The sequence below is a fragment of the Zootoca vivipara genome, chromosome 6 (assembly GCF_963506605.1).
Source record: "Zootoca vivipara chromosome 6, rZooViv1.1, whole genome shotgun sequence".
NCBI classification, from domain to species: domain Eukaryota; kingdom Metazoa; phylum Chordata; class Lepidosauria; order Squamata; family Lacertidae; genus Zootoca; species Zootoca vivipara.
In genome coordinates this window covers 10975048-10999899 of record NC_083281.1, presented here as the reverse complement: position 1 = coordinate 10999899, position 24852 = coordinate 10975048, and the positions used below count along the sequence as shown (strand labels likewise).

Below are 24852 nucleotides of genomic sequence, written 5' to 3'. Positions count from 1 at the left end.
TGGAAGGTGGAGCCCTGGAGGGTAGGACTCGAACCCATGGCTTCAAGTTACAAGAAGGGAGATTCTGACTAAAAATCAGAAAAAACACCTTTCTGGCAGTAAGAGCTGCTTGACAGTGGAACAGAGGTCGGGGACTCTCCTTCCTTGGAGGTTTTTGAGCAGAGGTTGGGTGGCATCCATCATGGATGTTTCAGCTGCATTCCAGGGGGTTGGACTTGATGACCCTTGGGGGTCCCTTCCAACTCTACTGTTCTCTGATGCTATGGTTTTATTTCGCTCTCGTGCCTTACCTCTCTGATCAATTTCCTTAAGACTTTTGCGGTTGTTGCTCTTGAAAAGTATCTCTTCATTGCGTTTAGATCCCACCATTTCTCTGAGGAGCTCGGGGTGGCATACACAGTACTCCCCCCTCCTCACTTAACCCCACAACATCAACCCTGCGAGGTCAGATAGGCTGAGAGAGAGAGACTAGCTCCTCAAAGGGCATCCACTGAGCTTTGTGGCCAAGTGGGGGGATTTGAACCCGGGTCACACACATCCGGGTCCAAGGACAACACTCTAACCATTATGCCACTACTGGCTCCCGGTTGCAGAGAGCCGGTTTTTAGGATGGGGAGGGCAGAGAGAACCTGAAACAGACGAGAGCCTGCTATCCTTAAATCCCCCAGCCGAGTCCTACTCAGAGTAGACCCACTGAATTTAAAGCCATTAACTTGGATGGGCCTACCCTGGATGATGAAATAAACACATATCCAAGCTCCCGATCTGCAAAACAAGAGCTCAAGGTCCACGGGTCCCATTGCCTTCCTTGCAAAAAAATCCTTCCTCGCTTATTCGCAGGCAGACAGGGACCCCTCCGGCCCATCTGCTTCCCATTACTCTCCTCTACAGCTGGATCCAAAGCCAGCGCGGCCGAGTTGTCTGCAGATCCAGTGGCAAAATTGGGAACAGACGTACTCTCTCTCTCTCCTTCTCTTCAACAACAATCTGGACTTTTTAAAGGGGGGGGGGAATTAAGATGTAAACTACGGTAATCCTCTCTGTGTCCTTCTCCCCTGCCTCTCTCCCCACTGTTTTGTGCCCCAAGCACCTCGCTGTTTCTACCGTCCTTTCTTTCTCCCCCACTATCTTTCTCTCTCTTGAGCCACAAAATCTCTTCTATGAACCACAACAGCTTCTAAATCCCAGTCGCTGGAAGCCACAGGAAAGGAGAGAGTTGCCCCTGTGCTCGGATCCTGCTTGCTGGTTCCCTACAGTAACTAAACAACCTTTAGAAGACATCCGAAGGCAGCCCTGGATAGGGAAGTTGTTGGTGTTCAATGTTTTATGCTGTTTTTACATATGTTGGAAGCCGCCCAGAGTGGCTTGGGGCAACCCAGTAAGATGGGCGGGGTATAAACAATAAAACAACAACAACAATTGTTATTGAATAGGACATCCCTACCTTCATCAGAGAAATGCTGGAGAGTATGCATCTCAGGGGGACGCGGGTGGCGCTGTGGGTTAAACCACAGAGCCTAGGGCAGGCATCCCCAAACTGCGGCCCTCCAGATATTTTGGCCTACAGCTCCCATGATCCCTAGCTAACAGGACCAGTGGTCGGGGAAGATGGGAGCTGTAGTCCAAAACATCTGGAGGGCCGAAGTTTGGGGATGCCTGGCCTAGGGCCTGCCGATCAGAAGGTCGGCGGTTCGAATCCCCACGACGGGGTGAGCTCCCATTGCTCGGTCCCAGCTCTTTCCAACCTAGCAGTTCGAAAGCACATCAAAGTGCAAGTAGATAAATAGGTACCACTCCAGCGGGAAGGTAAACGGCGTTTCCATGCGCTGCTCTGGTTCGCCAGAAGCGGCTTTGTCATGCTGGCCACTTGACCTGGAAGCTGTACGCCGGCTCCCTCGGCCAATTACACGAGATGAGCGCCGCAACCTCAGAGTCGGTCACAACTGGACCTAATGGTCAGGGGTCCCCTTTACCTTTACCTTTATGTGTCTCAGGGTCATGGTTCGAGCCCCACGCTCGGCAAAAAGGTTCCTGCATTGCAGGGGGTTGAACAAGATGGTCCTTGTGGCCCCTCCCAACTGTACTGTTCTGTGATTCTACGATGCTCCTCTCCGACAGAGCAATGCCGCAGACTCCTGGCACATGCTGAGCGCCAAGGACCAGCCCCTCCCCGCCGTGACGCACGCCCCACCCTTGCCGCCTCCTGCAGAGCACCCAGTGGCCGAGGATGGCCACCGAGGAACGGGGGACCCCTGTCTAAGCAAGCGTGGCGGCTCAGCGAAAGCAATGTTGGGGCAGACCCCGTCGGCCTGGTCCAACGCAGCCCCCATCGCAGCGAGCATCGTAGCCCACTATGGCAACAGCCTGGAGGCTTCTGACCTGGACCCTCGTCTCGGCCGTGTCCGTGGGCAACCTCCCAGGCTACGCCTTCCAGTCGCAAGGTACGGTGTGGGGATGGCGGGGCAAGGGAGCGCAGGTTGAGCCCCAAGCTGCTAGTCCTCAGTGCTTGTTTTATAGAGATTTACACTCTGACCTTATTCTGCCAGTACTCCATAAATATACTGAAATATACTGAACAGTTTCTTGCCACTCTGTCGCTCCTAGATAACAATCCTGGTGTAACACACAAGGTAGCCAAATTTTGGGCGGCAGCAATTAAAATACGACATGCAATGATTAGTACATTTCCGAGCACAATTCAAAGTTTCGGTGCTGAGCGTTAAAGCCCTAAACAGCCTCAGCCCTGTAGACCATAGCTGCCAAGTTTTCCCTTTTCTCGCGAGGAAGCCTATTCAGCATAAGGGAAAATCCCTTTAAAAAAGGGATAACTTGGCAGCTATGCTGTAGACCTGAAGGAGTGTCTCCACCCCCCATTGTCCATCCCGGACACTGAGGTCCAGCTCTGAGTTCCCTCATTGTGAGAAGTGAGGTTACAGGGAAGCGGGCAGAGGGCCTTCTCAGTGGTGGCGCCCTCCCTGTGGAACGCAACTCCTAGCAGATGTCAAGGAGATGAAGAACTACAGAACTTTTAGAAGACACCTGAAGGCAGCCCTGTATAGGGAACTTTAGAACGTTTGACATTTTATTACTTTATTTTTATGTATATGTGATTTTACATTATTTTACTTTGTTCTGCGTTTTTTTTAATTTTGCAGTTGATGTTCTATGTTTTGATACTGGTCATTGACTGTAATATAATGACATACTTACTAGACCTCAAGGCGGGGGAAAGGAAGCTTTCTTGACGTGGGGTCTGCATTTACTTCTGGGCAGCCTTCCAGTGGTGAGGACAGAGGCCAAATTGGGTGGGGAGCCTGCCTCTTCTGGGATGTCACTTACTAAATGGACACAGAGGAACAGTGTGAGGAACCAGCTGGAGGACCCTCAAGGGAAGAAGCCTCAGAGCCTGGGGAGGGTTGGTGGGACAGTGATTAGTGGGCAGAAGGAGAAAAGGGAAGACTGGGAGGAGGAGGTGTTGGAAGCTGAAGGGGTAACAGGGCTTAGTGAGCAGGGAGAGTCTGTGCCAGAGAGCAGTCCAGAATCGAAGGCTGCAGCAGGAGAGGAGGGAAGCCAAGAGGCAGAGATGGGTCAGGCTGGTGAAGAGTCATGGGTGTCTCCCCCTCTTGCTGTGACAAGCTCCCTTCCCTTCTTGTCCCCCAGAACCAGGAGAGGCATGAAGAGGGCAGAGGAGAGGTTGCCTGTGTGCAGGCACAGCCTCCAATTGCTTGGATTGGAAGGGACTGAGGCAGCTGTGGGGAGGCAGGGACCTTCAGTCTCAGCAACTGCTTCATGGGGGCAAGACCTGTATCCATCCAGATATATCGTATTTGTCACTCCATAGGACGCACCTGGCCATAGGACGCACCTAGTTTTTAGAGGAGGAAAACAAGGGGGAAAATATTTTGCTTTCTTGAATTGTCCTAGGCATAGCAGCCACTCCTAGAGGCCTAGGTGCCTTTGCCCCCCCCCAAATTAAATATTTGAGGAAGCTTCTTTTGCAAAGGGGGAAAGCTCCATTTTTTTGAGGATCAGCTCAAAGTTGTGCAGCTTTTTTTGCAAATGGGAAAAGTCCCGTTTGGGGGGGGGGGTCAGCTCAGAGTTGTGCATCTTTTTTGCAAAGGGGGAAAGCTCCATTTTTTAAGAATCAGCTCAAAGTGGTTGTCTCTTCCAACTCTGTGATTCTATGATTCAGCCAGTGCGACCATCGGTCAGAGGGGATGTGGGAACTCGACCCCAACCACATCTAAAAGGCCCCAGGGGCCCCCCCACCTCTCTCTTGCGGAATGAACATGGATTGCTGTGCCAAGCAAAACCCTGGGAATGGCCAGGGCACTGATTCACCCACCTGCATGTCTTTTCTCTCCCCGCATTTCCTTTCCCCCCTCCAGAGGAGTTCCTCTCAAGCCTCGACCACTATGAGATCGCCTTCCCCGTGCAGGTGGACCAAAATGGGGACTTCCTGACTTTTGACGTGAAGAGCCCGCGAAAGCGGCGGGCCCGGCGCGGAACGGGGGGCCCCTCCCACGAGCCCCCCCGGGAGCAGCAGGTCTTCTACAGGGTATCAGCCCACCGGGCGCAGTTCCTCCTCAACCTGACGTTGCACACGAACCTGCTGGCGGAGCGATTCCGGGTGGAGTACTGGCGGCACGACGGGGTCGACCGGAAGCACGAGTTCCACGAGGACTGCCACTACTCTGGCCACCTGCAAGATGAGTACCTCAACTCCAAAGTCGCCATCAGCAACTGCAACGGGCTGGTAAGCTGCACCCCGGCTCAGCCTCGCCTGTGCTAGGCCTGAGACCCTCCCCTATAAAAACCCCAACAACAACAGGGCAAGGTTCTAGTCCTCATTGTTCCCTAAAAATGATGTAAGATTATAGTGAAGTCACAGGGAAGCAGGCAGAGGGCCTTTTCAGCAGTGGCACCCTCCCTGCGGAACACCCAAAAGAGATTTAAAAGAATACCTACACAACTTTTAGAAGACATCTGAAGGCAGCTCTGTATTGGGAAGCTTTTAATGGTTGGTGTTTTGTTGTGTTTTTAATATTTTGTTGGGAGCCGCCCAGAGTGGTTGGGTAAACCCAGTCAGAGGGGTGGCATATAAAAAATCAAAATCATTATTATTATCATTCCCAGAGAGAGATTTACGCTAACTATTCCTTTCAAGTGGAAAAGGTTTGCACTTCAGGGAAAAGGTTCTGCAGACCTTCCGTAGGCGACTCCTTCCACTCTCCGCTTTGGAAGATCCTCTTTGGTTTCTCAATCCTAAACTCATTCTTTCCCTCTTTACAATTCAAGGAGGGAAATTTTGCAATGCCTCCTCCTGTTGTCACTGTCTCTTTGGCTCCCAGCCCAAGGACATGGCGGTAATTCAGTAAACGCCCCCGACACGCACCCCCAGCCAATTTCCTAACCCTGCAAGATCCCAGAACGGATTCTGGAGTAAGAAATTAAGATGATCCTGCCTGCTGGGTCATGTTGAAATCCAGTCCGGCATCCTGCTTGCAACCCACAAGCCGGACCTGAGCACGGCAGGAGCTCTCCCTGCTGATCTTGGAAAGTCGTTTGCCTGTTCACGATGCCTTCAGACACCTCTTAAGACCTCGCTGCCAAAATTTTGCTAGATCATAGCTTCCGACATTTCTCCGAGGAAAATAGGGACATCCTATTCAACAACAACAACAACTTCCCTATGCAGGGCTGCCTTCAGATATCTTCTAGTTCAGGCATCCCCAAACTTCGGCCCTCCACATGTTTTGGACTACAATTCCCATCATCCCTGACCACTGGTCCTGTTAGCTAGGGATCATGGGAGTTGTAGGCCAAAACATCTGGAGGGCCGCAGTTTGGGGATGCCTGTTCTAGTTACTGTACCTCCTTGCCTCAGGGGTTGCATAACTGCATACCCTCCCACATTTCTCTGATGAAAATAGTCACGTCCAAAGGAAAAGCGGGACATTCCGGGATCAAATCAGAAACCGGGACGGCTTCTGCAAATCTGCAACTGTCCCTGGGAAATTGGGACACTGAGATCAAGGTGCAAGTTTTCATCTATATTTGGATACTGCCAGGTGCCATTCTGAATCATGATGGTGGACTAAAACTTTCAAAACTGCAACGATACCAACCAAATTTGGCTAGATTGTTCCTGGGATCTAGGTGCAGGTTTCTGTAAATCAGGCATCCCCAAACTGCGGCCCTCCAGATGTTTTGGCCTATAACTCCCATGATCCCTAGCTAACAGGACCAGTGGTCAGGGATCATGGGAATTGTAGGCCACCTAGCACAGCATCCCGTTCTCACAGTGGCCAGCCCTTGGCTACTAGCCACCGATAGCCCTCTCCTCCCTGAACCCGTCTAATTCTCTTTTAAAGCCATCCAAGTTGGTGACCATCACAGCCTCCTGGGGCAGGGAGTTCCATAGTTTAACTCTGCACTGTGTGAAGAAGGACTTCCATTTATTTGTCCCGAATCTTCCAACGTTCAGCTTCACTGCATGCCCACGAGTTCTAGTTTCACGAGAGAGGGAGCAAACCCTTTCTCCACCCATGCCATGTATAATTTTATGAACTTCTATCACACCACTCGCCTTTTCTCTAAACTAGAAAGCCCCAAGCGCTGCAACACAGGCTGAACTTCTCTCCTGTCTCTGCTGCAGAATGAAAAGGAATATTGTCAAGCAACGCGGGATAAGATAGGAAGGGAAGCCCTCATCCCAGGTTGCTTTTAACTCTTAAAAAAAAGAAAGAGTTTCCCCTGCTCGCTCTCTCTCTCTCTCTCTCTCTCTCTCTCTCTCTCTCTCTCTCTCTCTCTCTCTCTCTTAAAGCATTTGGAAATCTGGTAGCACGCCTAGTTATCAGTTGGTCTGGGGGTCCCCACCCCATTTTTCTCTCTCCTTCCAAGCCCCCTCCACAAAGAACCAGAGTTGAATCAGTTCTGTGTGCGTGTAATGAAAAGTTTCTGGTTTCCCAGCCCTCGAAAGGGGCGGTGTTGATGGCCTTGCTGTGGATTTCCTTTCCTGACGAAAGCTCTGTTGCTCTTGGCCGCAAGCCACGCTTCCGAGGACAAGCGGGGTAGTGTGAGGCTAGGCTGGCAAGGAGTCCGGCTGAAAACTCGAGCGTCAGCCGGAGAGAGAGCAGCCGGGAAGAAGGAGAGGGGGGTCATCTCGTGGGTTGTGGGCAGGGTCACCCTGGGATGCGAAACCTAAGGACATAAGAACAGCCTGCTGCGTCAGGGACAGTGGCCCGTCTAGCCCAGCATCCTGCTCTCACAGTGGCCGTCCAGATCATGGAATCATAGAATTGTGGAGTTGGAAGGGACCCCCGGAGTTCCTCTAGTCCAACAAACCTGCAATGCAAGCGGGACCCGAGCACAAGCTCTCTCCCTTCCAGCAACTGGTATTCAAAAACTTTTGTTGCCTGTAACCACGGAGGGCAGTTTATATACCTCCCTTTATCAGAATTTATATACCACCCTTTATCAGAAGATCCCAGGGCAATGTACAACATTAAAGACACATTTCAGAACATCAACGATGCAAACATAATAAAAAGCATACTGACAGACAGCCTAATAAGAAAGCAGTCATCATAACAGTCTTCTCTGCCACACTTTCACAGGCCATAGATTATTTAATAGCCATTGGCCTGGGCAAAGAGGAATATTTTTGCCTGGCACATGTAGTGATGCTGCCAGGCCGAGCCTCTCTGGGAAGAGCATCCCACAATCAGGGAGCCACCACAGAAAAGACCCCATTCTCTTGCTGCCACTGGCATGGGGGACATGGAGAAGGACCTCCAGTGACAAGTGTGGGGCCCAGATTGGTTCATACAGGGAGAGGCTATCCTTAAGGTATTGAGGTCCTGAGCACCTTGGCACCAACACTTTGAATTGGGCCTGGAAACTAATCAGCAGCCAGTGTGGTTGTGCCAGGATTGGTGTTCTGTGCTCGAACCACCTTGTTCTGGTTACAGGTAGGTAGCCGTGTTGGTCTGACGTAGTCGAAACAAAATAAAAAAAATCCTTCCAGCAGCAACTTAAACACCAACTAAGTTTTTTTTTTTTGATATGAGCTTTCGTGTGCATGCATGGTATCTGAAGAAGTGTGCATGCACACGAAAGCTCATACCAAAAAAACACCAAACTTAGTTGGTCTTTAAGGTGCTGCTGGAAGGAATTTTTAAATTTTGTTTCACCTTGTTCTGGTGAGTGATCTGACCGCTAAATTTTTTGGACCGTCTTCAGAGGCAGACCCACCTATAAACGCGTTGCACGTTCCTCTCCTCTCTTCATTCCAGCATGGTGTGATCATCGCAGACGGCGAGGAGTACTTCATTGAGCCCCTGAGCCCCGGCACCAATATCAGTGGGGGGCACGAGAGCGAAGGGAGTCCCCATGTGGTCTACAAGAGATCGTCTCTCCAGCACCCACACATGGACGCCGCCTGTGGGGTGCTAGGTATGCCGTGGGCCAGATCCGGGTGGATAAACACTACAGACTTGTAGCATTGGAAGGGGGCACAAGGGTCATCTAGTCCAACCCCTTGCAATGCAGGAACCTTCCACCAAACATGGGGCTTGAACCCACCACCCTGAGAGTCTCATGCTCTACCAACTGAGCTACGGCATTCGTATGGCTGGGATGCAGTCCTTACTTGCCTCTCTTGCTGGGATGGTGGATAAAGAGAAGGGGTGTTTCTGAGTGTAGAAACCTGCCCGCTTTTGCCTTTTGACCCACCTGCCTCTGGCACGTGGCCCCTGGAAGGTTTCCAAGGATGAAATGTGGCCCCCAGACGGTGCAACGTTCCCCCACTCTGCTCTGCATATTTATCTGGGAGTAAGCCCCAACTTAACATAGTGGGGTTTATTTCTCAGTAAACACGCATAGGGTTGGGCTTTGCAGCTTCAAAGCAACAGGAAGTGAAACACCCTTATGTAAGTATTTGGGTGTTTATTTAAAGTATTCCTGTCCTGCTTTTTTCCATCGAGCATCTAGCCACAAAAAAAAAGAGAATAGAGTCAAGCTAGGAGACTTGACTGATTGATGTAAGCTGATTTCAGTTGCGAAATATTATTTATAACAACCGAACAACCATCAACATGTTTTTTTCTAATCACCCATTTGTAGAATTGGAAGGAACCCTGAGGGTCATCCAGTCCAACCCCCTGCAATGCAGGAATCACAGCTAAAGATTCCCTGGCAGAGGACCACCCAACCTCTGCTTATGAATCTCCAAGGGAGAGTCTGCCACTTTCTGCCCGCTTTTGCCTCTGATCCTGCCCGCAGCTGGCATGTGGCCCCCAAGTGGTTGCACAGATGGGAATGTGGCCCTCGGGCCGAAATAGGCCAGAAATCTGCTTGGCGGTAGTAATTTTGAAAGCCATCTGGGAGGCCCAGTGAGGAATGCATTTTGACCTAACAGACACTTGGTTCGAGGATGTGGTTTTGGATTCCGGTTTGCCTTTGTGGGGGAGACACACGCCTCCCGCTAACTTTGGAGCCGGAATCCAAAGGATCGGATTCCCGGATACCAGACGGAGTAAAGAAGAGGACACTGTCAAAGCCATTTCGCATTTAATGCCGCCAAGAGGCCTTCTGCTGCCCTCTTCAAGCACTCTGGCCGTTCCCTGCGTTCTCTGGGCAAGAGCAAATCTGCTTCCAATTTGTTTCTTGGAGAGATAACAATCCCCCAAAACAAGCAACCGGCGCTCTGCATTCCAGACTCTTTCAAATGCTTTCTTTGCCTCCTGATCCGTGCCGGTTTTGTTACTGATACTGTTCATGAAATCTGGAAGTGGCCCTTAAAATGGGCAATTGTCCAGGCCTAGGTGGTCTTAAGAGAGTGTCCAGGCTTAGGAGGCCTGGAGGACTGGCTGGGCCTAGTAGGCCTCAGGGATTTTTCAAGCCTAGTAAAGGAAAGGTAAAGGACCCCTGGATGGTTAAGTCCAGTCAAAAGTGACCATGGGGTGCGGCGCTCATCTTGCTTCAGGCCGAGGGAGCCGGCGTTTGTCCGCCGACAGTTTTTCCGGGTCCTGTGGCCAGCAGGACTAAACCGCTTCTGGTGCAACGGGACACCGTGACGGAAACCAGAGCGCACAGAAACAATGTTTACCTTCCTGCCTAGTAGGTCCTGAGGATTGGGGGAGCCTAGTAGGCCTCAGGGAATGACTGAGCCTAGTAGGCCTCAGGGATTTTCCAGGCCTACTAGGCCTTGGGGATTGGCTGGGCCTAGTAGGCCCCAGGAATTGGCCAAGGATTGTCAGGGCCCAGTAGGCCTCAGGGATTTTTCAGGCCTAGTTGGCCTTGAGGATTGGCTGGGCCTAGTAGGTCTCTGGGATTTTCTGGGCCTAGAAGGCCTTGGGGATTGGCTAAGCCTAGTATGATTTAGACCAGGCCTGGGGGTCCATGAACTAGCCGGGCCTAGTAGGCCTTAGAGTTTGATAGCCCCTAGTAGCTGGCTCGAGGGTTGACCAGGCCTACTAAGCCTCAGGGATTGACCAGGCCTAGTATGTATTAGAGACTAGCCAGACCTAGCAGGCATCTGGATTTGTCGGTCCTAGCAGGTTTTAGGGATTGTAAGTGGTTTGCACAAAATAGGCCTGTGGGGGAACAGAGGAGAAAGCAGTCTGCCTCACAGCCGTTTCCCAATTCAGACGAGAAGCCGTGGAAGGGCCGCCCGTGGTGGCTGCGGGCCTTGAAACCCTCCCCACTGAAGACGCTGAGCAACTTCACCCAACGGGGGCAGCTTCCGCTGAAGAGGTCGGTCAGCACTGAGCGCTACGTGGAGACCCTCGTTGTGGCCGACAAAATGATGGTGGGGTACCACGGCCGGCGGGACATCGAGCAGTACATCCTGGCCATCATGAATATTGTAAGTGTTATAACCAAGCACCCAGCCACAGGTTCCCATTTTGGGAACTTTCCCACTGGGCCAATGGTGGGATGTGCAGTGCAGTCCAGGCAAACCTTAGTGCTTCCTGAAGTCCATTTACACACATTAACTAACTCCAATTTGGATAATTATTACAGTATTGGAGGCTGACTCCAATTTGCCAAAGGTCTGCCTTTTTTTTAGCTGTTTGTTTTCATTTGGGAAATGTATCTTCCTATATACATAGAAACGTAAGGCTGTCGTCACGCAGCTAGAAATTGCCTCGACGCAATCCTGGATTTGCATGAATTCAGGGCGAGGGAGGAGAGCAGAATGGTGGCTATAAATGAAAGCAGAGGTTTCAATAAAGCAGGGATGGGGGGCTTGAAGGAGTTGTGAGAGGATGGGGTTTGGGTGAGATGTAAAGAGGGTTGACAAGAGGGGTGCTGGGGTTAGCATGAGGTTGGTGGGGGTAGCTGGGGTTGCACACACACACACACATATATATATACATATCTACACATATATACATATATAGTATGTATATGTATGTGTATGTGTGTATATATGTATATATGTATATACTACACACACACACACACACACACACATAGGGCATGCTTTCAATCAAACCAATTACAGTTGTAAAACGCAATTGCATACCCTCCAACATTTCTCCGATTAAAATAGGGATGTCCTAAGCAAAAGCAGGACACTCTGAGATACTTAGAAACCAGGATGGCTTCTGTAAATGCGGAAATAATGCTGGAAAATAGGAACACTTGTACGGTTTGCAACTTCATGTACAAAAACAAATCGAAACAAACACAAATACTGTATATTAATAAATATTGAGCACTAGGACCTTGCTTTATTTTTAAGAAATGAACCGTAGCTCACTGTAGAGTATCTGCATCGTGTGCAAAAGGTTTAATCCCTGGCATCTCCAGATTGATAGAAACCCTGGAGAGTGGCTGCCAGTCAGTTTTGACTTTACTGAGCTACTCTGACCGATAGTCTGTCTTGGTATAAAGGCAGCTTCCTCTGTCCCATTGAGAAAGATTTTTTTTTTTTTTAAGCCCATCGTCATTCAGCCGCCCCCGGCTGTCTTGTTTTTTAACACTGGTCTTTCTTTGTTTCCTGGAGGTCAGGTTGCTAAACTTTTCCAAGACTCAAGTCTGGGCAATATTGTCAACATACTGGTGACCCGGCTCATCCTACTGACAGAGGACCAGGTGAGGGGGTGCCCCAAGAGAAAGAAAGAGGGACCGGGGCAGATATGGATTTCTGTATTTTGGTGTTTTGTTGGAGGCCGCCCAGAGTGGTTGGGGGAACCCGGCCAGATGGGCGGGGTATAAATAATAAATTATTATTTATTTATTTATTTATTTATTTATTATTATATCACTGAGAAGCTTCCCCAGACAATGGTGGTGGCAAAAAATTGGGAACAGAAAATGACAGTGGTTGGTTGCTTGCTGGGTCCTCTCCTTGGCAATAAAGCTGGGGAAGAGGAGCATATTTGAGGGGAGGTGATAAGAGATGTGCTATAGGTTTTGGGGGGAGACCCTCCTAAACCCTAGAAATTAATAGAGGGTAGGATTTTGATTAAATGGGGTATGGAGGTGTGCCAGGTAGGGAATCCCTGAGCTGGCTTCTGCAAACCAGCCTGGCTGGCCTAGCAAGAGCAAATCTGTTAACATAACAAAAGGTGTGGATAGAGGAATCCTTTGGCCTGGGGAGACAGGTGTTGCCAAGGTGATGCAGTGTGTGCTTGAGGTGACAGGAAAAGTGTGGTGTTTTGGGGTTTTTTTTAGCAAGAGGTGCTGGGGGGGGGAGAAGAAAGGGGGAGAAGAAAGGCTGGGATTCATATTGGGCAGGCTGGCTGGCTGGGGGAGATACTTTGGACTCCGTGGCTGCACTGCTGTGGGGGACAAGCCCCTCTTGAAATGACCGTGCTGTAAGATCTGGACTCCCTCCACACAGACTGAAGGTGTAAACAGGCGAGTAAACCATATTTCTTGAAACTGCAATGGTATCTGCCGTGTCTCAACCCTCCAAAGGAAATAGACCCTGGGTGGCGCTGTGGGTTAAACCACAGAGCCTAGGGCTTGCCGATCAGAAGGTTGGCGGTTCGAATCCCCGCGACGGGGTGAGCTCCCATTGTTCGGTCCCTGCTCCTGCCAACCTAGCAGTTCGAAAGCACGTCAAAGTGCAAGTAGATAAATAGGTACTACTACAGCGGGAAGGTAAACGGCGTTTCCGTGTGCTGCTCTGATTCGCCAGAAGCAGCTTTGTCATGCTGGCCACATGACCTGGAAGCTGTATGCCGGCTCCCTCGGCCAATAAAGTGAGATGAGCGCCACAACCCCAGAGTCGGTCACGACTGGACCTAATGGTCAGGGGTCCCTTTACCTTTACCTTTAAGTGCCTGGAACCCCATGTGCCACAGGGCTTTGTCTTGGTGCAGCCACAGAAAATGTCCTTCCTCACGTGCCCCAACGATACTGCCCAGGAGGTCTCAAAGAGTGGGAGAATTTGATATGTTTACACTCTCTGAAACCTTTTCAATTCTCCCTCTTCCTCCAGCCCACCCTGGAGATCAACCACCATGCCGGAAAGTCTCTCGACAGCTTCTGCAAGTGGCAGAAATCCATTGTGAATCGCAATGGGAATGGGAACGCCATCCCGGACAATGGCATCGCCAATCACGACACCGCCGTTTTGATCACCAGGTATACCGAAACCATGTTGATGGCATAAGAGCAGTTGGCTCCAAAGTCGAAACATCTCGTTTCATCCTGATTGTGCATTGGTGGGGGGGGGGGCAGTATTGGCATGCCAACCTCAGGATGCCCCTGGCCATCAAACCCTCCACTCACCCACTGATGAGAGGGCGGTTCAATCCTCCCAGCCCCAGGGAATGCATTGGCCAAGCAGACTTCAGCAGGATTGAATGCTGCCCATCAGTTGATGTCACCCAGGGCTGTCAGCTGATGGACAGGTGGGCGGGGTTAGGGGGAGATGGTCTCATGGGCCACGTTGGAATTATTTTAGGGGGAGCAGGCATTGGGGGGGGGCAGAACCGAGTTTTCTGCAAAGCAATTGGTCAGTTAGTCAGGTATTTCTATTTATTTACTTGATGGGGGGCCAGCTCCCCCCCCCCCCCCGCACACCCATGGCTATGTCCATGTTTGAGCCCTTTGCAAGCCGAGATTCTCTCACAACCCAGAGGTTTCTCTGTCTGCTTGCTTGCTTGCTTGCTTGCTTGTTTAACATAATTAAATAATTTTATTCCATTTTTAAGAATAAGTTCAGGAAACATCACTTTTTTCCAAAATAAGAGCTATAAAATGCCAGAACTGGAATTTCCATAATAGCTGTTGTTGTTGTTGTTGTTGTTGTTGGCATCTGTCTGTCATGAGAGACAATGGAGTGTGCCTCTGAGGGTGAAGTCAAACTGCTGCACTAACAGCACCCAAGTGACCTCCCCAGGGCGCAAGCCTGGGCAGTGTGTCTGGAGGTCCTGGGCTGCCCAGATGACAAGACCCCCATTGTGGCCTCACTGGTGTGGCTCAAAGGAAAGCAGAACAAGACGTTTGGCACCAGCTTGGCTGCAGGAGTTGCCAGAAACAGGCGTACAAGGCACCATCCAACCGTCTTAGGGACTCCGCTCCATTTCTGTGGAGGGTCTACTCCTGAGCCTTTTCCTCTCCCAAAGATGTCCTGGCTGCAAGACAGCAGAGGTTTAGGGTCAGAGTTTTCCTTCTCCTGGGTGGGCTCCCTTCCCAGGTGGATGAGCCCCACCTGCCCCTCGTTTAGTTGCTTTGCTCAGTTGGCAGGGTGGAATCTGCCTTAATTGTATCTCCCTTCTTCTCGCACCTGCTTTTTAGATACGATATCTGCATCTACAAAAACAAACCATGCGGGACTCTAGGTAGGTAGGAAGCCTTTCCCACTGAATGCATTTCAAACACTCTGTTTCTGCCATTCCCCCTACCCCCACCCCAGCTTTAGAGCAGAGTGAGAGGCATTATTTCAGTATCAGTTTGTGATGCAACCTAGGACAGATTCCATTTGGGGAGAGGGTGGACTTCTCTACAAACTACCCTTCCAGAGCAATATGCAGCTCAGGATTTTGGATCTGGTGGCTGAATGTGCTTTGACATAACGTCTCTCTATGACAATTCTCTGCCTCTCCCAGGACTGGCGCCCGTGGGTGGGATGTGTGAGCGGGAACGGAGTTGCTCCATCAATGAAGACCTCGGCCTGGCGACAGCTTTCACTATCGCCCACGAGATCGGCCACACGTGAGCAGAGTTCAGATCTGGTTGTGGGGTTGATGTCGAAATGGTTCAGTTTGGTCTTGTGTCTGATCAATGTTTTGTTTAATGCTTAAGACCACTTCAGTGTTCTGAACCACAGGCCCAAAAGAGGGCTTGTGGGAGGGGTTGGGTGCAGATGCAAAGGATGGCGTCAAAGACATCCGAATGGCCAGGACAGGCTCTCTTACTTGTTGGTCAGTTTTCTCAGGGATACGCTCGCCTTCTTGCTGATCGATTTATTCCAGGATAGACTCCCCACTTGCTGTCCAGTTTATTCCAGGATAGATTCTCAACATGCCAGCCAGTTTATTCCAGGATAGACTCCCCTACTTGTCGGTCAGTTTATTCCAGGATACACTCCCCTACTTGCTGATCAATATATTCGAGGATAGATTCCCGACATGCCGCTCAGTTTATTCCAGGATAGACTCCCCTACTTGCCAGTCAGTTTATTCCAGGATAGACTCTCCCTCATTGCTGCTCTGTTCACTCCCAAGCAGGCAGAAAATAATCCCGTTTGGTATGTGCCTTCTTTCTCCGGCTTCACGCTTCTCCGTCTAGGTTTGGCATGAACCACGACGGCGTCGGGAACAGCTGTGGTTCCCGGGGGCAGGAGACAGCCAAGCTGATGGCGGCTCACATCACCATGAAAACCAACCCTTTTGTGTGGTCCACGTGCAGTAGGGACTATATAACCAGCTTTCTCGAGTAAGGGGCTGCCTGTTTTCCTCTGTGTGTCTCCAAAGCATCACACACACCACCCCATTACTTTCATTTTCCCTGTCTTTTTGTTCCAAAAGTTTTCCATAACTGGCCTTTAAGTGGTTGACACAAAAATGACACAATGGGCTCCTTTTGCATGCTGGGGGGTCTTCTGGGTTTATTTATTATTTGGGGTCCTGCTTTCTGTATTTAGTTTTGTTGTGGAGTGCATAAGAATATGAAGAGTCCTGCTGGATGAGTCCAATGACCCATCTGGTCCAGTATTCTGTTCCCACAGTGATCAACTAGATGCCCTAATGGGAAACCAGCAAGCAGGATTTGAGCAAAAGAGCAATCTTCCCTCCTGTGGTTTCCAGCAACTGGTATTCAAAAGCACTGCTGCCTCCCAGTTGTGGAGGGCAGAGCACAGCCATTGTGGGCAGTAGCCATCGATAGCCCTTCCTTGCATGATTTTGTCCAATCCTTTTTTAAGGTCATCTGGGTTGCTGGCCATTTCTTTCCAACAATCAGCTGGTAGAACAAGAGACACTTAATCTCAGGGTCATGGGTTCGAGCCCCATGTCAGGCAAAAGATTCCTGCATTGCAGGGGGTTGGACTAGATGAACCTCAGTCCAACTCTACAATTCTATGATTCTATGCTTCTTCTTAGAGGGCCCCCCCATCCCTTAGAAGTAGGGTTGTCTTGGGGGGGGGGGTCGTTCCAAGCCCAGGTGTTGGCCATGGCGGGCAAGGCCAGAATTTGAAGAAAGCAATGGTGCAGCCCATCAACCTCATCTTCAGATGCCTACAAAACAGGTCCAGAATTCAGATGGGACTATATGAACAGGTGAACACAAGGTAGAAGTCTGTTTTATTGGATTTGAACTTGGTTCTGGATGATGCTGAGGAGATTCACTCCAAGACAAAATCAAGGAAACAGCTGAGTCAGATCACGTTCAAAGGGATTAATATGACTCTTCTACTCAGCGTTTCTAACTAGAAATGTCTATTCAGTGTGTTTTGTTCTATTGCTTCAGTATTTAAAACTACAGATTACAATACAGTATGTGGTAGTTTAATGCTACCACTCCAAATTCTACTTTGGGTGTCTGACAGAATCACAGAATCATAGAGGTGGAAGGGACCACAAGGGTCATCTCGTCCAACCCACTGCAATGCAGGAATCTTTTTGTCCAACACGGGACTTGAACCCATGACCCTGAGATTAAGAGCTTCATGCTCTACCAACTGAAGAATGAAGCCAGTTGCTTAGTCTGTGCTTGCATAATTTTCAATAATTTTTCTACGTTGATGTGAAATTGCAGCTCTTTATAAATAAAACTCTTCTCGCACTCAACACCATCAACCCTTGATGTCTTTCTCCTTTGTTTCTCTCTGCTGCTCCAGCTCCGGGATGGGCCTCTGCCTGAACAATGCTCCACCCAAGCAGGATTTCGTCTACCCAACGGTGGCCCCAGGACAGGCTTACGATGCAGATGAGCAGTGCCGCTTTCAGTACGGAGTCAAATCTCGCCAGTGTAAATATGGGGTAGAGAGCCTTCCTGCTTTTACTCTTGATTCCCAACGTGGAGGGGTGGAGGGATGGGCTTACCCCACCAGGCAAGGCGTTTTGCACCCACTGGCCAGCCTTTAAACCAGCCACAGCCCTCAGCTGCGGCACCAGCGTCAGCCAAGGTCCACTCTTGCAGTAATCAGTAGTGCGGGGCTGAAATCTGTCCTCCGGGTTGTTGTTTTTAAAAACCACTCTCCTTCTGCGAAAGAGGCTTCAACCTTTTCTGCCTGATTCACAGGGCAGTTGGGAGTTTCCAGGGAGACTTCTGGACATTTTTATGCAGATGTTGTTTCGTTCCCAATAAACATTTTCCCCAGGCAATACGTCCTCAGCCTCCCTGGGTGACCACACTTCCTGATGTAGAAAAAGCTTCTTCATGGGGAGCATTACCAACACAGTTCTTTAGGGATACTTTGCATGCGGTTCCTGCATTGCAGGGAGTTGGATTAAATGACCATTGGGGTCCCTTTCCAACTCTACAATTCTACGATTCTGTGACTGAACTGTGATTTGATTGCCCTGTGGGCACCTGGGGAGACTGCAAAGCTCTCTGCATAATGAATGGAAGGATGCTTCCAAGTGTATTTCAATTTGTTGGAAGCCACCCAGAGTGGCTGGGGTAACCCAGTCAGATGGGTGGGGTAGCATATAAATTTATTATTATTATTATTATCATCATCATCATTATTATTATTATTTTCATCACCCCTTGACCACCTCAAAAGGAATACAGTTGTACCTTGGATCCCAAACGCCCTGGAACTTGGACGTTTTGGGTCCTGAACGCCGCAAACCCAAAAGTGAGTGTTCCGGTTTGCGGATGTTCTTTTGGAACCCGAATATCCGTCGTGGCTTCCGTGGCTTCTGATTGGCTGCAGGAGCTTCCTGATTTGGTTTTCGAACCAAAGCCGTGATTTGGTTTTTGAACGTTTTGAAAGTCAAACGGACTTCAGGAACGGAGTCTGTTCGACTTCCAAGGTACGACTGTATATTGATGGCAAAATCCCTGCACTCCACCTGTGAGAATTCCACCAATTTTTTTCTCTCCACTCTGATGATTTTCAAAAGCAATATTTTTGCTTATTAATGGATGGGGAATGGTGAGATGGTGGGGAAACGGAATCAGCAACACTCTTCCTATACCCCAAGGGGCTCCTCACAGCATGAAATAATTTGAGGCAACCCACTGACTTAAAGGACTCCACTGAGTAAAAACATACGTAGTTCGATAGATCCATTGATGCTAAATGGGTCTTCTGAGTTTGGTGCAGTTTGCTACAATCCATTGACTTTAATGCAGAGCTGTAGCTACAGAGAGGGGGGCGGCTAGTCCGGTTTTTTGCCCCGGCTGAAGCCTACAGAGGAGCAACATTGAGGCTCCCAGCCTGTGTACGTGTGTTATGCAAAAATCACGATGCGAGGTGAAACCATGAAATCAGCCAGTGCCTTTACATAAAAAGGGACCCCTGACCATTAGGTCCAGTCGTGACCGACTCTGGGGTTGCGCGCTCATCTCGCATTATTGGCCGAGGGAGCCGGCGTATAGCTTCCAGGTCATGTGGCCAGCATGACAAGGCCACTTCTGGCAAACCAGAGCAGCACATGGAAACACCGTTTACCTTCCCGCTGTAGCGGTTCCTATTTATCTACTTGCATTTTTACGTGCTTTCGAACTGCTAGGTTGGCAGGAGCTGGGACCAAGCAACGGGAGCTCACCCCGTCACAGGGATTCGAACCGCCGACCTTCTGATCAGCAAGCCCTAGGCTCAGTGGTTTAACCCACAGCGCCACCTGGGTCCCTGGGCCTTTACATAGCTCCATCCTTATTTCAGACCTTGTGATATATTGTGATGTTTAGCTGGCGATGTATCACGATGTTGAAAACCAGCTATCTCCCAGACCTAGTCCCCACAGAGACCTGTTGTGTTTCTTTAATCCTTCCTTCAGTCTCCAGTCACCAGTTGCCACCTCCCTCCTTAGTCCAAGAGACGGCACGTAGCACCGCCAACCTCTGCGGTCGTCCACCCCTCCTCCCAGCTCCACCCGCTCCCCCACCCACCCACTGGTCCTTCTTCTCCTCCTCCTCCAGGAAGTTTGCAACGAGCTCTGGTGCCTTAGCAAGAGCAACCGATGCATCACCAACAGCATCCCGGCAGCCGAGGGGACCATCTGCCAGACTAACACCATCGAGAGGGGGGTAAGAGGCAGGGCCACCCTTGCTGTACCCTAACCCACAGCAGCCATTCCTGCCTGCCTTGCGAGAGGGTTGGACTAGATGGCCCTTGGGGTCCCTTCCAGACGGGCCACTTTACCCCTAATCACACAGTCACGCTGAGGTCAGACGCATGAATGCCAGCGAGAGGTGGGGGGTGTTGTTGTTGACCGGTGGGTCTCTCTTCTTCTCTGCATCCACCGCCAGTGGTGCTACAAACGGGAGTGTGTTCCTTTCGGCACACGGCCAGAGGGTGTGGACGGAGCCTGGGGGACGTGGTCGCCATGGGGAGAGTGCAGCCGGACTTGTGGGGGAGGCGTCTCCTCATCCATCCGCCACTGCGACAGCCCACGGTAAGTGGACACGTACATAAACACCCGAGACACACACCCCCGTGCTCCCTGGGGTGCCATTTTTCACGTCTTCCTCCTTTTCTCTCTTCCGAAGGCCGACGATCGGTGGGAAATACTGTCTCGGGGAACGGAAGCGTTACCGGTCTTGTAACACTGACGTGAGTAGCAAGAGATTCTGGGATGGGAGGACGGTGGGGGCAACGGAATGGCAGCAAGATCCCAAGGGGTTCTAGGCGTTCACCCAGGGTCTGTGGTCCCTTGGGGAACTGTGACACGGTGGAGACTGCCATAGCTTTAAGAAATGTGATTTATTCACCTATTTACACCTTCAGTCTGCCTGGAGGGAGGCCAGATCTTACAGCATGGTCATATCAAGAGGGGCTTGTGCAGCCCTGGAGTCCAAGGCATCCCTCCCAGCCTGCCTTCAGCCAACCTGCCCAAGATGGATCCCAGCCTTTCTTCTCTCCCTTTCTTCTTCCCAGCACACCTTGCTGAAAAGACTATTTTCCTGTCACCACAAACACACACACCCATCATCTTGACACGTCTGCTTCCCCAGGCAACAGAATTCCTCTCGGATGGCACATCAACACCTTTTGTCATGTGATTTGCTCTTTGTCCTGAAGTCACTTTACATCTTGTGCTTGCCACTGGGCACCCATAATCTGGGGCCCAAGCCAGCACCACTGTTGACAGATTTGCTGTTTGCTAGGCTACCCAGGCTGGTTTGCAGAAGCCAGCCCAGGGATTTCCTGTCCGGCACAGCTCTGCAGGTTGTACTTTCATCCACATCCCAATTAATCGAAATCCTACCATTTGTCAATTTCTAGGGTTTAGGAGTGTTCCCCACCCCCCACCCCACAATCTATAACTGTATTTTGGGTTCTCGTTTTGAATGTTTATGTCATGAGCTGCCTGTGATCTTCGGGTGAAGGGAGGTATACAAATTTAATGAATATTAATAATGATAGGGCAGAGTGAGTCACATGCCTTGGGAGGCAGATGTGAGAAGTGACAACGGCTCCCAACCTTATAGCTCAGCCATGGAGTGTCTGCCTTGCACCTCCCAGCAAAGTCTTTCAGCTGCGGGGTACAGAGTGTGCCATCTCTGCTTCCAGGCATTAAAAGAAGCAGCACCCCACCCCACCCCCAGAGAGCCGATAATAAATTTGGCAATCTTTCTGTGCCCCCACCCCAGGACTGCCTACCGGGCTCGCAAGACTTCCGAGAACTGCAGTGCGCCGAATTTGATCATATCCCCTTCCGAGGAAAGTATTACACCTGGAAGACGTACCGAGGAGGTAAGGCTGTTTCCCCACACGCGCCCAGAGGGGCGGGGTATGTGGGACAGCTTTTACCCATTCCAAATCCAGCCACTCTGATGTCGTGGTTTGAAATTGCCATCTCTCCGCAGGAGGCGTCAAGTCCTGTTCACTCAACTGCCTGGCAGAAGGTTTCAACTTCTACACGGAAAGGGCGGCAGCCGTGGTGGATGGAACACCCTGCCGGCAGGACTCCAACGACATCTGTGTAAATGGAGAGTGCAAGGTGATTTTCCAGCGCTATAACCACTCCACCTCGCTGCCCGTAGGCCTCCAACTGATTGAGGTTTAATGGGCCGTGGCGGGGGGGGGGGAGGAGGAGGTTGGTCCACTTTCTCTACAAGGAAAGATTTATGCATTGGGGGGCTTTTCCATTTAGAGAAAAGGTAACAAGGGGGACACATGATTTAAGGACATAGGAAGAGCCTGCTGGATTAGGCTAACTGAGAGGATTAGACAAATTCAGGGACTTATAAGGCTATATCAGTGGCTGCTAGGCATGATAGCTTTGTATCACCTCCTGGATCGGGGCATTCTACCGCTGAATCCCAGTTGCTTGGTGCCACAAGAGGGAGGTTTGCTGTGAAGGTCAGGTTCTGCTTGAGGGCGTCCCATCATGGGCATCTGTTTCACCACTAGTTCCTGGCAATTCACAAATAGAGCCTTCATAGGCAGAGACAGTCTACCTTATAATGGTGTGTTCAAGAGAAGGCTATTACTCTCGCATCTTGCTTGGGATTCTTAGGGGGGCATTTGATTGGACACTGTGAGGACAGGAGGCTGGACTAGACGAGTCCCAGCTGCAGGTTCTTCTTAGCTTTTTATGAACCACAGTGAGAGGCATAGGGCTTGCTCCTTTATCTCCTTCCTGCGGGCATCCTAGAGGAATCTGGCTGGCCACTGTGAGAAGAGGATGCTGGACCAAACGTGCCATTGGCCAGACCAAAACCAGGCTCTTGTCTTCTACCATTCCTCTTTAGAAAGGCCTACTCTCTTTTAAGGCTATCCAGGTTGGCGCTCATTAGGGCTGGGCGATATATTGTCCAGAACCAGTTTGAAGATCATACCATGATATCAGTTTCTTAATTTTTGACCTTGGCAATATTGCGAATCATGATGTGTGTACGTGCTATGCAAAAATATTGATGCGGGTAAATCCGTGAAGCCAGCCGATGCCTCTACATAGCTGCCATCTTTATTTCAGACATTGTGATATATCAGTATATCACGATGTTTAGCTGGTGATATATCACGATGTTGAAAATCCAGTATCGCCCAACCAGAGTTGCCATCCCTAGCTCTTTCAAGAACTTCCTCCGTCAAACCTCTCCTTTTGTTTCCTATAAGCACGTGGGCTGTGACCGCATCCTGGGCTCGGACACCAAAGAGGACAAGTGCCGGGTCTGCGGAGGGGACGGGAGCTCCTGTGAGACCATTGAAGGACTTTTCAACCACTCGCTGCCAGACGGAGGTGAGGGTTGCCTGGTGACCCGACGGATGGACAAATGTACAGCTCAGAGAGTGGCCAAGAGGGTTCTGACATGTTGTAGGCAAATGTTTTTCTATTCCAAGGCAGATGCTTTCAAAAATAAATTGCACGGGTGGAACTTGATTGGGGAAGTTTCCAGCTGTGCATAGCACCTATTGCCCAATGCCCGTAATGCCTATTGACCAGTGCCCTTAAAAAATGCTAATTTGAAGGCTGATCTCCCAGGTTCCCATCCCAGCACTGACTTAGTAGAAGACAGCATCAACACATTTCTTCATGTGCTTTGCAATTCCCTGCACCAAATTTTCTCTCTTGGCTTTTTGAGCGTTGAGCACCCCCTTAGAACTTACCTTGGTTGATTATCTCCATCTGCCACACAGGCTACGAAGAGGTGATTTGGATCCCCAAAGGATCGGTGCATATCGACATCCGGGAGCTCAACCTTTCCTTGAACTACCTTGGTGAGAAACCTTAGCTAAGCAGGGAAGACTCCAGACAGGTTGTCCTTGAGGTGACCTCCAACCTCTGGTTTTGCATGTGGGTTATCTCCCGCTTGGACTACTGTCATGTGCTCTCCGTGGAGCTACCTTTGAAAGTGATTCGGAAACCACAACTAATCTAAAACGTGACTGCCGGACTGATGACTGGGAGCCATTGGCAGGACCATATAACACCAGTCCTGAAAGACCTACAGTGGCTCCGGGTACAATTCAAAGTGTTGATTGTGACCTTTAAAGCCCTAAATGGCCTCAGCCCTGCATACCTGAAGGAGCGTCTCCACACCCCCATCGTTCTGCCCGGACACTGAGGTCCACCTCTGAGGACCTTCTGGTGGTTCCCTTCCTGCGAGAAGTGAGGTTACAGGGAACAAGGCAGAGGGCTTTCTCGGTGGTCAGGTGTCAAGCAAATAAACAACTATGTTAATGTTAATGTTAATAATAATAATAATAATTTATTATTTATACCCCGCCCATCTGGCTGGGTTTCCCCAGCCACACTGGGTGGCTTCCAACAGAAAAATAAAATGCAGTAATCTATTAAACATTAAAAGCCTCCCTAAACAGGGCTTAGAAGGGTTTACAAGACATTTGAAGGCAGCCCCATATAGGGAAGTTTTTAATGGCTGATGTTTTATTGTGCTTTTAATATTTTGTTGCAAGCCGTCCAGACTGGCTGGAGCAATCTAGTCAGATGGGTGGGGAACAAGTAATACAATTATTATTATTATTATTATGAAAAATATCCCTGAATCCTTTGGGGGGTGGGATGCAAGTGCTTCAGCCCACCTCTGACTTGTCCCCGTCCCCCCTGGATTCTCCTTCCAGCTCTGAGAGGGGAGAACGACGAGTACTTTGTCAATGGGAAGCTCTCCATCGACCCACCCCGGCGCTTTGACATCGCCGGGACCACCTTCCACTACAGACGCGCTCAAGACGAGCTGGAGTCCCTGGAATCCCTGGGCCCGACCAACGTCACCCTCATCGTAATGGTTCGTTGACTGAACAGAGGTTACTAAATGTGGTATCTAAACTATCAGTCTTTGAAAAGCGGGTATCACTGCTCTACTGAAGAGTGCTTTTTGTGGTGGGGCACGAAAAACTTTTTGAACCGCTGCTTTAGGGTGATCCCTGAGAAGCCAAGATTCTCCCTGCAACCAGTACAGGACGCCATGCCCACTAACAGACTCCATTTGCCCTTGTTTGACCTCAGCACACAGCTAAAGCTGATTGGACATTTAATAGGGATGGCATGTGATCCTTGTTGGACTAGGGGGTCATGTAATGTAGAAATGGGTTTAAGCCTCAGGAGAGGGTATATTATTTAGTTATTATCCTTCCTTGCTCACGTGCGTGAGATCAGCAGACTACCATACTCTGTAGCTTTAAACTTGGAAGCTAAAACAAGGTTGATTTAATCTTCTAGAAACAATAATCTGGGTCACTTTAAGGCAGACTGGATTTACCCCGGTAGTACCCCTTTTCTCACCCTTAAAAATAACAATCCC

General features: G+C 50.1%; 1 protein-coding gene and 1 pseudogene across 1 annotated transcript in view; both read left to right on the top strand.

Annotated features, from left to right (window-relative positions):
• The window catches only part of ADAMTS10 (ADAM metallopeptidase with thrombospondin type 1 motif 10), a 41841-nt gene that overhangs the window by 8978 nt on the left and 8011 nt on the right, over window positions 1-24852 (top strand). The window contains exons 2-19 of the mRNA XM_035120628.2: window positions 2119-2441; window positions 4389-4756; window positions 8298-8457; window positions 10653-10870; window positions 12022-12105; window positions 13460-13605; window positions 14764-14807; window positions 15075-15180; window positions 15757-15903; window positions 17306-17447; window positions 19561-19668; window positions 19891-20036; window positions 20131-20194; window positions 21235-21337; window positions 21451-21584; window positions 22706-22829; window positions 23228-23308; window positions 24173-24336. Coding sequence (XP_034976519.2) covers window positions 2354-2441; window positions 4389-4756; window positions 8298-8457; window positions 10653-10870; window positions 12022-12105; window positions 13460-13605; window positions 14764-14807; window positions 15075-15180; window positions 15757-15903; window positions 17306-17447; window positions 19561-19668; window positions 19891-20036; window positions 20131-20194; window positions 21235-21337; window positions 21451-21584; window positions 22706-22829; window positions 23228-23308; window positions 24173-24336 — 2427 coding nt within the window. The 5' untranslated portion in view covers window positions 2119-2353. The remainder of the gene's footprint in view (window positions 1-2118; window positions 2442-4388; window positions 4757-8297; window positions 8458-10652; window positions 10871-12021; window positions 12106-13459; window positions 13606-14763; window positions 14808-15074; window positions 15181-15756; window positions 15904-17305; window positions 17448-19560; window positions 19669-19890; window positions 20037-20130; window positions 20195-21234; window positions 21338-21450; window positions 21585-22705; window positions 22830-23227; window positions 23309-24172; window positions 24337-24852) is intronic.
• LOC118087377 (small nuclear ribonucleoprotein E-like) lies at window positions 16040-16928 on the top strand (annotated as a pseudogene).